The 17,559-nt window shown below is 40.0% G+C and overlaps 1 protein-coding gene across 1 annotated transcript in view; it reads right to left on the bottom strand.

Annotated features, from left to right (window-relative positions):
- Positions 1 to 221: 221 nt before the first annotated feature.
- DISC1 (DISC1 scaffold protein) overlaps positions 222 to 17,559 on the bottom strand; it is a 189,506-nt gene continuing 172,168 nt past the window's right edge. The window contains 3 exon segments of the mRNA XM_042025244.1: positions 222 to 388; positions 390 to 487; positions 8,499 to 8,616. Coding sequence (XP_041881178.1) covers positions 347 to 388; positions 390 to 487; positions 8,499 to 8,616 — 258 coding nt within the window. The 3' untranslated portion in view covers positions 222 to 346.

The following is a 17,559-nucleotide window of genomic DNA, read 5'->3' as shown; positions in this document are numbered from 1 at the left end:
CATGAGTAGAGGAAGACAGTGTTTATGAGCCTTCAAGGAGAACACTTCACTGACATTAAAGGCAACTTTGCAGACTCACTTGAAATGTATCAATTTGTAATCTACACATTTACAGGAGCTGCTCTGCTCTGAAAGCTGTTTCCCAATCTGTGCCAAAACATGTGAGGCTGTGTAGCATACTTCTGATGATAGACCTCCAGGCTCTGTTTCTCCATAATTGATTTAGTTATTAGTTATGCAGGGGAGAGAAGAGATCCCTGAGGCTTAGTAAAACAGTATTCAGTTACTAAAAGCAGCCCTTTGTGAATTAATGTCATCCTACCAGCTCTTTCTGCTCATTATTCCTTCAAGTCTTGTTTTCCTGGACACCAGCTGTCACAGAGGAAGTCTCCAGCCTTTTCTTCTCCTGCCTCCTTGGCTGACTGAAGCTGCACCAGCACGGTCTGGAGTGTCTCCTTCACCACCTGGATCTCCCTCTGCAGAGACTGTGCAAGCTTTATTAAGGAATAATCTATAGGTGATTGGCAGTCCCTTTTCTCTTTCCAAGTTATTAAGTACATTCTTGTTCTGCTGTTCACAACAGATGGCCATGGCTATCTAATTGTAGCTTCAACTTCTTCCAAATTGTTTGGATTAAATATTAATACATTTCTCACACTTGCTAGCAAAAGAAAAATGCAGGCAAACTCAAGTTCTCAAGCAGCATTATTTAGCAGTTTAAAAAAGGGAGGGGATGGGGGATACTGCTTGGATACTGTTCTCATGGGAAGGAAGGAGATAAAAAATACTTGTACCATTGAGCAGCAGCAATGCTCCCTGTGCGTTCCCTGATGGATGGAGGGTGGACTTTTGCGCCAGAGACACAGACCTGGGTGGATCAGATCCCAGGTGAAGGCAGCAGGAGGAGTCTGACACACAACGCCAAGTGACCACAGCTTGTGTGGCATTAGTGAGCTCAACGTGTGCTATGCAAGGTGGGGTGGGAATCAAGGTAAGGAGCAAAATTAGCTTATAGCAGAGAAAGTGTTTCTGCTACACTTACCTCCAGAAAGCTTTCATGTTAGCTGAATTATCATTATAATTACAGTGCAGAACACACAAATATTAAGCTGTATGAGACTCCACAGGGAATGTTTTGAACAAATTGAAAAGCAAAGAGGGCAGTAACAAGGTTGTACTTTTGTGTATTAAAAGGAAGAAGGCCACCTGGAAAGTATCCAATAATTAGAATAAAATGCTTCATTTGGTCAAGAAAGAGTTTTCCACATTTTATTTTCCTCTGTCTAGTTCAGGGTTCCTGCAATGAATTCAGGAAGAAACTGATGGCTAATGATTCAGCCTCTGAAAGAGACCTTCCATTTCCCTCTTTCTGCAGCTGCCCAATAACAAGAGGGAGGGTGTCAGGTGGTGACAAGGGGTGCAGCAGGGAGCAGACTGGCAGATGAAGGCAGGGCATTCACGGAGATAGTAGCAGCTGCTGACGTGCACAAGCCTGTTAAGTGGCTGGGCTTCCTTGGCAGTACAGCTTTTTGTGCTACGACTGGCCTCTCATGGCAACAAGTTTGTACTATCAATATATTGGCCTTTCTGCTGATAATCTTAAATCAACACTATCCATTCTTGGAAGAAGTGCAAGGACTGGGTGTAGCTCAGTGAGACAACCAATTTTATCCTCTCTTCTACAGCTTACACTATGTGAAGAAGAAAGCAAGCAGAGGCAAGTCAGAGCCTCTGAAATGCTAAACCAATGACCAAGTCCGTGCACAAGCCCTAGGGCCCATCCCATCCCCACTGAGGCCTCCTGGACAGGTATGGTAAAGGGCAAAGACCCCAAAAGACAAAAGTTGGTTCATTTCTAAAAGTATGTCATCAAATTATGCCAGAACCTCACTTCAAGGAAAGTGAAACAGGATGACATTGAAACAACTCAGTTTCAAAAGTACAACACACAGAAAGGATAACACACAAGGACAGGCTTTGTCCTTTGCAGAGCTCATACACCAGGAAATGTTGTTTTACTTAACCCCAATGTCAACACAATGTCAAGAAAAAAAGACAGCCTCAGGTTATGTGACTGTAAAAAATAAACTGCTACTTTTGAAAAATTGTGACTGGACCATGGTAAAGCTATACAAACCACAGCTCTTTCAGGCAGCCATTATTATGCCTTTGAAAAGTCTTGGCTGCTTTTGATTCTGTTATCAATTCCTCAAAACATCATCTTTGTGTATTTAGATGCATCTACTACGATGTTTTGCCCTTAATATCTTCATGCTTACTTCTAATTTCTGGACAGCTCTGTTAATCTAAAGGGCTTCTGTCTCTGATTACGAGTAGTAGCAGCACACACAAAGCTTCTCCTATCCCAGGATCACAATGCACTGTACAAGGACAAATTAATTATGCTTTGCATCTTCTCTGAAGTAAGAAATATTATTATCCTCTTCTAAGTCCTGGATTCTCCACCCCTCTGCAACTTAATCATGAGGCTCTGCTGAAAACCTAAGTGGTAAACATAAATTCTGCAGTCCATGAGCACCATGAAACTTCTGAAGTTTTGTTAATTCTGATGCGTAGTCTCTGACTACATGCTGTTACTTGTAATATTCCAAGCAATTACAAAATTCTTTTCAGGTAGAGAGAAAAAGCAAAACTGAAATGTTTCAGTGACAGTGGATGAGGAATCTTATAGGATGGAAGAAAATGAGGAAGACAGGAAAAAAACTGTTAACCAACAGAAAGACGGAGCAACAAAAAAGATGACTGCATAGTCTAACATCAGCAAGTTCCAATAACCTCATAATTAACACCACAAGCATATGTAGACAAGTAACTGTCAAACGAGCCTTTATGGCTAAGAAAAATATATGGTATATGGCTGAGCATGGCATCTCTATCCATGCACAGAGGTTATATCTGGATAAACAGCTTCACCCATTTTAAAAATGCAAATAAACAGTTCTGCATGGGTCCACATGAAAATGTGTCCTTCATGCTTTAACTCTCTATCTAGTGCTGCCAATATGGAGCCAGTATCCAAGGCAGTAGTGAAAACAAGTTCCAACTGGGAATATTTTCTGGTCCTGCTGTCTTCCTCTGAAAACTGAGAAAATCTCCCCAATGTCAAATAAGCTGTAAATTAAGGTACTTGGGAACAGCTTCACACAAATGCAACCCATATTCAATAATGCTGCAGCTCTAACATTTTCTTGCTTGAAGCTTTTCACCTGTTTGACTTTGTCTCTTTGAAAAACATGAGCATCATGACAGAAGCCATGATTTGCAAGCAGATAAAAAGCAGGTCTAGTTACTGTAGAGACTTAATTTTTGGAAAAAATGGGGTCATTTTGCTCAATTACAGCTTCTGATCTCTCAGCATGGATGTTTAGGGAAAAGAGACAAAAAGTAGATATTATGAATCAGTTGCCTACCTATAAGAAAGGTTAGAAACCAGAAGTACATATTGTAAGATAAAAGGAGATTGGAAGGGCAGTGAAGGACTACTATTACTCTGAGATAAGAGGCAACAGGATATTGGAAAGTAACTGCATTTTTTGGACATCTGAAGAAGAAATTAGTTCTTGAAAAACAGAAATAATCAGAAAGCAGTGGCTGGTTTTGGTTGTTTGGTGTGGGTTTTTGTTTTGTTTTGTTTTTAACCTGGTTAACTAACTATTCTGCTTGTTTCCAAAAGCTAAACTCCACAGTGCTCGCAGACAAGCTCAGCTCGATGTCCCACCACCTAACTGCAAGTGTCACTCCTAATCCCAGGCACCAGCACCCATGGAGGGGCTAAGCCAGCTGGAAAGCAGCTCTGCAGAAAAGGACCTTGAGGTCATGGTGGGCAATAAACTGAATATACACAAGCACTGCATCTTGGGGCAAAGGTGCCCAACAGCCTCCCAGGCTGGATTAACAAAAACACTGCCAGCAGGTGGACGGAGACAATCCTTCCACCCTAATCAGCACTGGTGAGGTACCATCTGGATGTTGTGGGCTCCACAGTAAAAGAAGAGGACTTACTGGAATGACTCCAGCACAGGACCAGTTTAATGGACTTCGGTATCCATCACACAAGGAGATGCTGAGAGACCTGGGACTCTTCAACCTGAAGAAAAGAAGGCTCACAGGATATTACCACTGTGTATAAATAGCTGAAAGGCAGGAATGAAGAAGAGGGAGCCAGACTCTTCTGACTTTTTTTGTCCACTGACAGAACAAGGAGTAACAGGGAGAAATTCCAAAATAGGAAATTGAATCTGAATACATGAAAACATTTTTTATAGTTTGAAGGTGGTCAAACACTGGACTATGTTGCACAAAAAGTTGTGGAGACTCCATCCTTGGGGATATTCAAAACTTGACAACATCCTGGACAACCTCCTCTAGGTGACCCTGCTTGAGGCAGGGAGTCAGACCAGATGATCTCGAAAAGGTCACTTCCAATGAAACCATGCTGTGATTGTGTGTGCTACATGCCAAAGGACCAGTGAAGAGCCAAGACAATTCAGTAAGTATTTTGAATGACCTGGGTTTTGGCCTTTTTGAAGAGCACTCTTTGGAGCAAGGGAAAGACACTAAGCAAGTCCCTACTATTTCTGTATGAAGCCTGTGTGGTGCCACAGCAAGAGAGCAAAATGGCCTTTGGAAATCCATCAATCCATCACTTCTTACAAAATACAGAGGTATTTGCAGTAGTGCAACCAATTAGAATTTTCCCATTTACCCCCTTGATTACTGTCTCCCTCCTTCACATCCGTGAATATTTCTATAAACTAATATAATACCCCTCCCGTGCAAAACCCAAAATACTCCCCCAAAAACTACTAAACAAAAAACTGCAACAGAATGACTGCTACATATTGAAATATTGAATACTTCAGTGGTCTGAATATCACTTGTTCCAGCAGAAAATGGAAGGCAAAGAAGCTGCAGCACCTGGAAGGAAATACACTGACCTATCTCCATCACAGCATAAAACTATACAAGTGGAACCATGTTCTCTGTGTGACATGCAGTAGGAAGGGCTCACCCTCCTGTCATCTAAAATAAAATCAAAGAGGGTGCCATTGCCACCTCTGAACTTGGAAGATCCCAAAATCTTCTACAGGTTCACCCAAAGTGAGATTCCTCACTGAGCTACAGCCAGGGCTAAATTTTACATTATTCTGTTGAAAACCTACTCTGGTGTAAAGCAAGACTTGTATGGGAGCCTGCAGCAGGATAAAGGTGAAGGGTTAGCAACATGATCTGCAATGTTTAATAATTGTTTAGGCACAAAATTCTGCTTTTGAAATAACTGATTAAAATGCCCATTTTAGGGCAAGAAAAGAAGATTGTTTTTATCATAATACTCCAGCCAGGTTTTCTTCCAACAAAGCATTTCCACCAAGAGGAACTATTACATGCATTCAAATTGTCTATCAAAATGTAACTACTAATTAAGAACAAAAATGACTGTGAAATTGCAATATAGGCTCCATTTAATTTTAGTGGGAATTCCAGGCCTTTACTATCAGGAAAGTAACACCTCTCATCAGCTCTGCAGACACCAGAACGAGTTACTTCTCATCCTTTGGTTTTTCCAATTAATGATGTGGACTGTTTTCATACACTCATTAATGATCAACCATAATTGAGTATTTTGTGGGTTTGTTTATACTCCATAGAATTTAGCAAATATGTCATAGTGCTACAGAGAACTCTTAACATGCCCCTATTGTTTGATGCTTTTTATATAGAAGTGCAGTTTAATGGTTTTTGTGAAAGATTTCTACAATAAATTAGAATTGCAAGTGGGTCTGTGCCTATATTCAGGGCCAAGAAGTATCACTGGATTTCTCCTTTGTTCAGGTCGTGCTGGCACTTATGACGAGCAGCATGGTTGATTTAAGTGTGCTATGCCATCAAAACATAGAATGAAAAACAATGACATCTGGGTTTTTTCTCCTAATACAAACTTAATTATTAATCAAAGCTATGACACACACTAAACATTGGCAAATGGCTCGAGAGCATCAGGAATTTATTTTTCTCAGTGGTGTCTTTAGAAGTCTTTTAATAATCAGACCACAGGACTAATTTACATCTGTGCAGCCCACAGTTAGATTTTTGACCTAATACATTTTGTAACATTTATGAATAGGGCAGTTTTTTTGGGAAGAAGATGAGAAGGATGAAAGTAAGCAGTGAATGGACTTGGAAAACTTTATCCTGTTTTCATTACTATTTCAGGTCTTTGAGCTCCTGCTCTTAGAGTTCTACAGATTTTTAACAAAGACTGCATGATTGTCCAGTACCTGTGATAGGAAATTGTTTTATCTAAAATCAAATAACTTATCATGCAAACAACAGATCCATCTATTAAATAAATTCTTCAACTGAGGCTAATTGTTGTCTCCTATCTTAGTGCTAGTTCCTGCAATACAGGCAAGTTACCAATGAGTGAAAGCTAATTTTATAGGCACTGAGCAGTCTTTTTTTAAAAAAAAACAATCTACAGGTCTGTAGCACTGTGGTAGCTATTTTTCTCATTCCTTTTTGAAGTATAGCACAGTGATTACATGTACCAGATGGTAACATTTTATGCACATTGATCTGGACTACCTCTGAAATAGCAACTGAATGTTAATGAGGGGTAGCTGAATTGCTGAACTGCTTCTTTGTATGTCCCTATGTTTTAAACATGGCTTCTTATTTTGTGACTGATGGACCAGGATATCACACAGTGTGCATTTCTGTATTTAGGTAACATGAGCTGAAGTTCACTGATAGAGGAAGTCTGATCTCTATCAGAAAACTGTGGCTTAAAACGAGACTAATCTACAACTCTTCTGAAATTTCCAAGTATTAGTTTTAGTTTTTTAACTAACTCTTGCGGTTTCAACAGCTATGAAGAAATAGGCACGCTCCACAGAACATACAAACACTACTATTTCACATACGTCTAGTGTATTATCTTCTGGAACCAAATATGCAGTTTTCTGGCTTATTTTACCTTACCTAATAAACTATAACTATGATCAGATCTGACTGATGTGTTTGAATATTAACTTAAGTCCCCTGCAAAGAACCTGTAACTCCAACCCTCAGTGTTCTTCTATAAGGGCCACTGAGAAAAGCTCATTTGAGTATAAATATATGCGAGGGAGAAAGGAGTTGGATGCTCTGCGCACACACACCCCCAAGACACATCCATACAGCTCTGAAAAGAATGCACTGGGGAAACAACTGCAACCAAGCACGAACACTGCAAATATAATGAAAAGAAAGTTGAATAATCTTTCTGTATATTGTGTGTATATTGAAATGCTTAGAAAAGAAAGATTTGAAGTAGTGACCAATTACTGACTAGATTTCTCTCCTCTGATGCAAATCCCCTTCCCCCAGCACCATTCTCCCCTCCCTCTGCCCCTCACCCTTCATTCTTCTGTTACCTTTAAATAAACCAAGTTCCTAGAACAGGAAACTTGCAACAACTTGCAATAGATGCCCTATTACTTAGAACACAGTGGTATTTCCACACACTATTTATCCTTCTTTCTCTAAACTATCCCCTACAGGGCTGTCCACCTTGACTTAATAGGAACTGAATCCTTTCTAGCACCATCATTACCTCAACTCACCTTCAGATATCTCCAAGGGCTCCTCTGCTGATCTCTGTCCCTTGAACATATTTGTCTTTCTTCATGATCCTCTCAAGTGCCACCTCTTCTCTACTAAAACCTAAGCAGCTCAGTACTCTCATCTTCATCAGCTTCACTGGTTCTTACTTTCTTTACCCTTTCTTACAAGAACAAAATCTATTTTATGAAAAGTTCTTCCTATGAAAGTTACAAATGAAACAAAACTTTGTGCTCTTAAATTTTGAAAAATGGCCAAGGAATGCCTCATAAAGGTTAAGCAATCTTCAGAAAAACTGACAGATTAAGAACAGAAAGAGATAAGGGTGCATAAGACAGTATCTTGTCTGGTTACTTGCATTGGAGTGTTAGAGGCAGATTAAAATGTGTAGGATGCCACATGATGCATCTGTTGCCCATTTTCTTTAAAAAGAAAAGACCCCAAACTACAGGTGACAATATGCACAGTCTGAGTCAATAATGTAGCACTTAATTCAGCCAAATCATGTTGGGAAATGCAGGTGCATGGACACTTGTATCCATGCAGCTGTTGGTGTGCTACGTATTTAATTATATGAGCATTACAAACAAAAGGATTTTAACAGTAAAATAAGGGCTTTTCAGTGCCCAGTCTTAATTTACAAAGAACTAACTCTGTTTAAAGCAATTAAAGGTGGATCAGACCACAGTGAAAATGCACTATAGGAAAACTTACTACACAAAAATGCCCATTTCAGCAAGACAATCAATACTCCCATTCTTAATGTATCTAATCTACACTAAGAACTAGCATTCCATGTGAATCTGAAAGGCAAGTATTTCATGTGCATACTTACACAGATTGATATGTATCTATAGTTATAGCGAAAAGGATATGAATAACTCCTTCATCAACTCTGCAGGCGGAACTTTGCAATTGATCTTCCAGATGCACCAATTTCTCACTTATTGCTTCACATTTTTCTCCCAACTCTGCAGAAAATATGAAGAACTCCTACAGAAAGTTGAAAAAGAAAAGAAAGCACGTTTGCTGCTGACTGCACTTTTCTACATCAAATTTGCATCAAATTAAAGGGAAAATAAAATATTAGTAAGGGGATATGATACTTTGCAGTGCAAAGACATTGCCTAAAAGCAAATTCCCATTAGAGAGACAAAAAGCTGTTTCTGTATAATAAATTGGTGATTAATATGAAATGGAATGAGTTTGTGGTCTCAGTCTTCTTCCCAGCAGAAAAAAGTCATGATCTCACTTTCAGCAGATGATTAAAGGGGTATGAAGACTGAACTGCTCTCCTTCTTCCCTGTTGTCTCACCACAGCAGGGGAGGGAAATCTCCTGCTAACCACCCCATTAAGGCACCCAAATTTCAAGTTGGTCATATAAATATGATTTACACTTTTAGGTCATGTAAATATTTCAAGCAGCATCATTTTGGTAACTCTTACACACATAAAATATATTTTTATTTTTGAAGAAAAATCTGTCTAGAGTACTTGGGGACTTTGCTCAAGCAATCAAAGAAAATGCATCAAAGTCTTTGACATTACAAGATGAAATTATGCTTTTTTTACTCAGTTATCATTAGGCAAGATTCAATTTTCAAAAATAATGCTTCTCTATTTAGAATTTACACAGGCAAATACTTTTTCTATTTTAAACTGAGTATTTTAAACCAGTTTCAAAGTCCTTCTCATAAGTTTTTTCAGATACACTCCACAAGGGTAATTGCTATATTATATATTTTGCATTGAGTAGTACTTTGAGAATTGACCCAAATAAGCAGCAAATATGAGAAGAGGAGAAGAAAAAAATCAATTTGTGCAGCTCTGGGACAAGCCTTTCCTCTCGCTCCCACAGCACCATACGTCTACAGTAATGACAGGGGTTATTTGTAAGAAAAGGTTATGGTGCCAAGATGAACTTCTGCTGGAACCATGTTAAAAAAAAAATTAGTAATTCATCAGCTGGAATCCAGAAAACTGGATCATCTCTAGACCTAGTCTGTGCACTCATCAATAAAGCTAGCTTCTAATGTGGCCATATATTATGTGCAGAAAGTTTTGCTCCTCAAAGGAGAAAAATACTTGGGGGTGTTTGCACTTATCTGTTGCTGTAAGACCAGACATCAGTGGTTGTTCAAGAGAAATCAAACCTTCAATCAAAGGCCTTTCAGAGAAATCATGCTAACACTTTTTGGAATGCTGCCCATTGTGAAACAATCTGAGTTTTGGTGAACACATTTACCAGATCTGCATTGTGTGCTATCCTTTCACTTTGCATCACACAGTGCATACATGGAGTTTAATGCCAGAAGAGCTCTGTGTGCTGGCACATCCTCTGTTATGGCACAGAGCTTTACCTTTCTGCTTTCCTTGGGCCCTTCCCAGACATGGCTATCCATCAGATCCCACTAGGACCAGCTGCAGCTCAGCCCCTGGATGGGTGGATTGGTTAAGAGGTTATGTTGCAAACCCCTGCAGCTTAGACACAGAGGAGCACAACGTCCAAGTCCCTGGCTCTGCACACAGAACCAGAGCTGCCACTTCCAGGCATTACCAAACCTGAGAATCGACAGCAGCACTCCACAGAATGTATGGCTGTGAAAAAGACCCACTGTTTTTAAAGCGAGAATATGGGAGGAGAAAGCAAACATTCTCCTTGCAGAAACTAGGAATGTCTTTTTCTCAAGATCAGGGACAGAAGATGAGGAAAAGTCTTCCATCCAGCTACTAAATTATCATTCAGCATACCAGCAGGACTCCATATGCTGTTATGGGTGGGATAACCCAGGCCATTTGTATCAATAGAAAGCTCTTAGGGAATCATTCTGTGACACACATGCAATAACAGACGACAGTCATCCAAAAGAACTTGGGTCTTAGGCTAAACAAGTCAGTAAAGTCAAAAAAAACCCCAAGTACTCGGAAAGCACATCTAAAATTATGACCATGTAGAGAAAGCTCCACCTTTGAACACTGATTTTTCTCTAACAGTTAATTACACATAAGAAAATCAGTCTTCCCATAGCCCTCATTTCAAACAGAAGAACAACAAGCAAAGAACGCTCAGTGCTGCACAATCAGTGGACAGTTAATTTAGGAAGAACAGCTTTTAATTCCTGCACAAACTCTTAAGTAGCACTCTGACAAACAAAAGCTGCAAGTGAAGTATTCAAACCAGATGCTTTCTACAGACTGTGTACTTCAACAAAATGAATTAGTCCTGTACAGATCTTACAGACACATAAAAAGCACATTCTTGCTCTTATAACATCAAGATATTGAATACTTTAGTCTGATCCAGGTACTGCCTTTATCAAAAATTATTACTTCATGAGATTTTGGATCACATTCATGCTTGCCAAGCAGGATGACACTTCTAACCCTGATTTGAAATCACCAGTTACTACAGACAGACAAATTTTTAGAAGTACATGTTACAGTACACTCCTGAATACCTGTGCCATTAAGTATATTTAAATATAAACAAATGTCCAAAGGTATGCATTACAGTAAGGTACCCCTTTCTCTTTTATGGTACCATTATGGCAGGAACATTTATGCAGGTAATTGGTCACACAATTAGCTCTATCATTAGTTGCTGTATGAGAAGATCCATTTTCTCCACTTTAAAACTGCCCCCACATTTCCTACCTCATACATGCAAATACAATTAATTCACTGAGCAGCTATAAAAAGTACACTGGCTGGATTTGCCTAGCTCTGCTGTGAAAATCCGCAGTGGAAGACTTTTCCCTATTCACAGTGTCAGTGAATGTACAGGACAAAATGGGCCTTTTAGACTTAACCCCTCACTGAACTTCAGGTGAGTCAAAAGATGCTGGAGGCAGCATTTAGATACCTGGGTGATAAAACAAGCTCCGTGTTGCGAGCATGGCCTCACTCTAATGTGCACAGATCCTTAAAACCCAGAATAAAATTTCACTACAGCCTGAAAGCCATAGTGAATGAAGCTGGATGATTACACTTATTGGTGCACTGCTACATAATCTGATGGCACGTTTGACATTTTATTTTCCCTTTTAAAATAAAACTTTACAGCCAAGTAAAGAAAGGTTCCAGGAAGGACAAAAGGAAGGAACCCAGCAAACAAGCCCCCAAGACTGTAGGGTTTCAGGTGAATGCTTGTTCTGCAGCAAAGGCATCTCACTGTGGGAGTACAGTGCTTTGCATCAGTACTAATCTGTATTTTGAGTACTAAGCCTTGGAGAGTAGCTTCCACCCCACTGCAGTTCCAGTAAAGGCCTTTATTGATGCATTGGTCTTGCACTAAACATGCTCAGAAATAAGAGACTAAAATTTTTAACCCACTGGCTTTAATTCCCTTGTCAACTGTATACTTAGATTCTCAGTTAAAGTAATATGTCCGTTCTACCGCATATGAAAAAGTGCAGAGTATTCTTCCTGAATGAAGTACATAATGGTACATAATGAATCGTCCAAAAATGTAACAAAAATCCTGTTTACTTTGGAAATTAAGACAAAGGAACAATAAATACTACAAAAATGTAACCAGTTGTAACAACAACATAGGAAGACAGGGAAATCTAAAAGAGTAAAAGTCAGATCAAACTTGTTTAGGTATTGAAACCAATTTAATCATAACTAAATGGCTACAGTTGCACTGCAGAGTAACGAAAATAACTCTGTAAGATCAGGGTTATATTTAATTAGTCTTTAACTCCTAGTAATGCAGCTTAATTTCTCTTTATTGCAGCCATAATAGTGTATGGATAAACTATTTCTGCACCTACATAACCCAGCTGCCTTTGTAGCTGAAATGAGAAGCTCCTCCAATACCTTAGACAAGCATCAACTCTCAGGAACTTACTTGCAGGTGTCACGTGAAAAACGCAGGAGAACCATCATATAAATTATGATTATCCAGAACTTATATGATTAAATAAATAAATATGAAAATGGAAATGGAAGAAACATACAGTGCTCTCAAAAATACATAAGAATAATTCCAAATACTCAATCAATTCCACAGCTTCTGCCTCCAGACTCTTGTTTAAAAAATGTTTGATAGCCCAGAGAAGTAGATAGAAAAGATTTCTATTAGGGCCTTTCATGCCTGGTAACATCACTGGTAGCATTTTTATTTCACATTTGTCTATGTAGGCAGGAAAACCCCTGTCAGTGATACACAAACTATTCAGAACAGCTCCTGGTTGGAAACTGGCATTTTACACTGATCAACAATATCTCTGAGAGGAAAGTGGACTCTGCCTCAAGCTCAACTTATTAATAAAATACAACTCATCCAAGCTTGTAGGTTATGTCAATGCTACAAGATGCTGTAGGTCTTAAGACTTTGGTTATTTTTGCTCTAATGGCATTTTTAGGAAGCAGCTGGGAGAGATTGCAGGAGTCAGGAGAGAGCTGAAATGCAATATTGCTTTATGGATTTTTCTGTGAACAAGGAATGTAGCTGGCTGGTATTTTTTTTTTACCTCTAAACCCTTAAGGAGGTGAAAACAGCACAAATATGGGTATGATTTACTTTTTAAGGTGCAATTCTTCTGCCTTCTCAGAAAAAGTAGAAATTCTCATTCTCTCCCAAAGATGTGAAATTCCAATGCAAGAAATGATAAGAACAGACAAGGTTCCAGCTGATCCACTGCTGTAGCATCAGCATATTGCATCAAGAGCAGAGGTAATGGTTTTCACTTTAGTCTTATGCATTTTGTTTTACCTTTTTACCAGTAATTATAGTCACTTATGAGCAACAGCTCCTCGACAGCATTACTTGAGGAAAATGTTTGATCAGCTTTGCCAGTGCAAACACCTTCTGTGCTCTTCAATCTAGTTCAACAATTTTATACAGAAGAACCGGTATTGTAGTAGCTAGATTATTTTAATTCTATTAGGGATTAGAGTCTTTGGTGGTTGTGCTGAGAAGGAGGATTCCCAGATATATCCTTAAAATTCATTCTTCCTACAGAGGAACTTTTGTAAAAGGGCATTGCCTTACTTCCAAGCAGCAATATCATAATCCCAATAAAATAGAAGCTTTAGGAGACCTTCTGCAGAGTCAAAGCCAGATTTCTTTCACTGCACTAAACATTCTCTCCCCCATAATAGTTAAAATAAAATAACATAAATAACAACTACAAAAAGTTGCCCTTACAGGCAGATACTTCATATTATGGTACAAGCTTTAGAACAGTGATCTACAGTTGGCAGAAGTGCTGCATGTTTACCCTCGATCTTTGCAGAAGTTAATGGCAATTGTCAGCACTAGAAACTCCAGAATGTTAGGCCAAGGCATATCTTAAATAATTACTAGAAACAAAATGCAACCATCCGTGTCTGTCCTGCTCGAGCAGATGCTTCAGTCACACGCAGGCTAAGCACACATGCCCTCAGATAAATGAGCTGCACGGCCATGAGGTGCCCAAGGTGCAGGGGAGGAACAAACAACAATTTGTGTCTGCTCTGCATCCCAGATTTCCTGCCCCATGTGCATTGTCCCAGGCAGCTGTTGTAGATGAGGAAGGCCACTGAGAACAATGCATGTTACTCAGCACCATTATGGCAAGGCTGCCCAGGAAGCAGCCAGGGACCACCAGAGCCTGCTCTGTCACTTGCAGTGTGACCAAGCCTGCTGTGACTGTCCTCAGCTGGTGTCTGCACACATGGCTCCTTGCAGCTGACATGAGATCTGGTGGTTCTGGTTGCAGGGTACAGGCTGCTCCAGGGCTAAACCACCCTTGCACTGAGCAGGTTTTCCTCCTGCTCCAAATCAAGATGGTTGTATTTCATTTTACCCTTACATAGCACACAACAATAACTAACAGTCCTCCTATTTATTTATGCTCCTTCAACTACATGTTTTATGTGGTTGAAGACTTTGCTTTTCAACCAGACTAGGATTTCTAAACATTTTATTTCTATTCCTTTCCTTCTTTTCCTCACTGTGTTCCTGTCTTCTACAGAGGGAGGTGTCCAGACCAGAGCCATAGTCCTCTGGAGGCTCTGGCATTCTCAGCTAAGCACAGTAATTATTTCTGTCTTACAACTGACATTCCCAGTAATGAGCTGCAAATGGCATTTGCCCTTTCTTCCAACACAATGAAGGTAATGAATCCCACTATATTTGTAGTCCACTATAAACCTAGATTCTTCTTCTGCAGTATTGTCAACTTAGCTGCTATTTACCATCTGTATACGTAAATCCGACTCTTTTTCTGCCTCAAACGTAATTTGCACCTGTCTTTCAACATATCCCTTCTTATTGATTTCAGACTATTCTTTCAATCTATCAAGACCATTTGGAACTCTAATCCTAATTGAAATTATGTTGACTGGCACATAAACTCCTGGCCTACCTCCTTTTTAAAGGCAAACACAAAATCTGCCTTTTACTGATCCCTTGGGACTTCCAGCTCCCTCTAGGAGTTTTCAAAGGAGCTTGTTAATGGTTTGGAGATTGTTTTTCTTGGCTCCTATGCGCTCAGAAGAAATTTCATCAGTCTAGCCTGACTTGAGTACATCTCATTTGCCTTTGGATCTTTTACTGCATTTGTCTCTTGCTAGCTTGTAGTGAATACTAGGAGCATTACATAACTGGACACAGCTTATAATCTTTAGAAAGACCAAAAGCACAGAGAGTAAGGAGGAAAAAAATTCTGATCCCATTTATTTTCTCATTCACCTTCACTATTAGAAAACACACATGGTTTCTTTCACCTTTCCCTTACATCCATCTTATCCCTGAACTCCCTTGCCATTTCACATGTCTTTTGTTTAATGCAGCTTAGTGTGCTCGGGGGTCTTGCTGCTTCACACTTATGCTGTGCAGTACCATTTTAAGCTCATTCTTAGAAACACTTTTGTCCTGTCCTTTTCAAAACTTCTGAGCCACTGAAAAACTGCTGACATAGGTATGTAGTCTGTGACTGTGTTTGCACTTCTCTGCACCAAAAGAAGATGGTGCTGTACTATAAACCTGATGTCATCTGGATAGTACCAAAGAACATCTGCTCATTCCTTCTCCTAGAGAGTTTGTCCCACAGAAACCCCCCTATTGTCTCCCTGGTTTTGTTTAGATGAGCTTTTCTTTTGTGGAGGTAGCTATCTAACTTTCATCAGAAGAGGGATCAAGGTTGTTTCCCAATTACTTTTGCTCTTATCACCTTCCACTTACAGACTGCTTGCTTGTTCCATCAGCGTGGTTATATATATTTAGGAAACTTAAACACTACAACACACTCCCCCACTTTCTCATATGCAACAATTTAGGCATAAAGCCTTCCAGCCAGCTGTGACCTACCTCTTTCCCACCATCACAGCTTTTCCCACACTCCCTTTGCTAGTACTGATCCCCTTCCCTTCTCCACATGCGAGTGTTAAATGACTCATCAGAATTACAGTCCAATGTTGGCAATTCTTCCCTTCATGTATCTTCCATTACAGCTACAGAGGAGTGTCCCTGGAAAAGCATCTAGGCAGGAATAGAGCTTTTCACTGCCTTCCAGCACCCTGCTGTGGCCTGACAGCAGTCTTCCTATTCTCATCCATAGTAGATTGAAGACCTTCCCTAATTGCAGACTTCCTAAAATGAGAGCACACTACTGCACTGGCTCATTTAATTACACTGGGACAATTCCAGCTCCTGCTGTGGGAGGATGAGGCTATTTACTAACTTACCAATAAAAATGCACAGTGGGTCAGGACTTGGAAAAAGAAACCGAAGTACCAAACTGTTTTCCCGTGTCCACACCCCGCTGTGCAAGGAGTCAGCATAGCTGGGTTGCATTTATAGGTGGTTCCTAGCATTGTTCATTCCCATCTCTGCTCCCAAGCCACTAAGATGTAACAATCTGGAATGACTAACTGGGTGCTCTCCTGCAGGCAGCAGGGAGACTGACCAGTGTGAATTTAGGGGACCAGAGCATCAAAGGTACATTTAGGCAAAACCTGACATTGTACAGGCTGCTGACACTTTCACGTCACTTCAAGGAGAGCTCTCTACAAGTCACCATCAATCCAGCCGTGGCAGTGTGGTAGAGCCTGGTTTCTCGCGTATTTCCATTTCTTTTATTTCTATCGTTGCTTTATCTTCTCTTTATGCACTTTTGTCCCCCGCCCCCCCTTAAAAATTCAAAAGTCTCTCTGCTTCTGAGGACTGTAAGATATTAAGCTTTTGGTGCACATTTCTATAGTGGCAGCCCTGTATATTGTGAACTCTGGTGCCCTCAGTATTTTGCCCTGATGGCAGTAGGGCTTTTTGCTGCCCTTTATCCCATGGAATTACCTGCTCCTATTTCACGTCATCTACGGACACAAGCAGCTGCACAGTTTAACTATAATTCACAGCAAAGTTCACTGATCAGAAAGGCCATTTGCATTTCCTGCAAAGTTCACCTTCATTCTCAAGGCTTCCTGTTTTCATTTATGCTGAACTCACACAAAGCCAAGCAGTCTATCCTAGGTGTGACCTCATTTCACAGTCTCCTTGAGCACAATCTGAGCTTGGTGTTGCAGCTAGATTATCTTTCCTGGAGCATTCCAGCTGCTCCACAGTCTTTGGATTCACTGGTGGGAATCTAAAGAAATGCCTCATCTGAATAGTTATCCTAAACCTTAATATTTATTTATTTAATAGTTGTTTGGCTCGGAACACTTGTCACTTGTACTTGACAGGAGGCATGGATGCTGTTAGGGAAGGTGAACTGGGGGTTACTCGTCCATGTAATTTATTTGCTGGCTGGACACAATGCTTGGATACTAAATTTCCTTAATATGTAAGTTGCAACCCAAGGCATACCGATATAAAAATGGACCAGACTGAACCAGTACTCTTAGAACCAGGGTAACTCTCCTTACACATGTATTACCTTAACTCTTAGTGTGTAGGTAGACATAGTTTTGTATTTTTTTGTGAGTGGATTTTTCTCACAGGCCAC

The sequence above is a fragment of the Corvus kubaryi genome, unplaced genomic scaffold (genome assembly GCF_017639235.1).
Source record: "Corvus kubaryi isolate FWS band 111438036 unplaced genomic scaffold, C.kubaryi_AGA036_p1.0 37266, whole genome shotgun sequence".
Classification (NCBI taxonomy): domain Eukaryota; kingdom Metazoa; phylum Chordata; class Aves; order Passeriformes; family Corvidae; genus Corvus; species Corvus kubaryi.
This window is presented reverse-complemented; position numbering and strand designations above follow the sequence as displayed.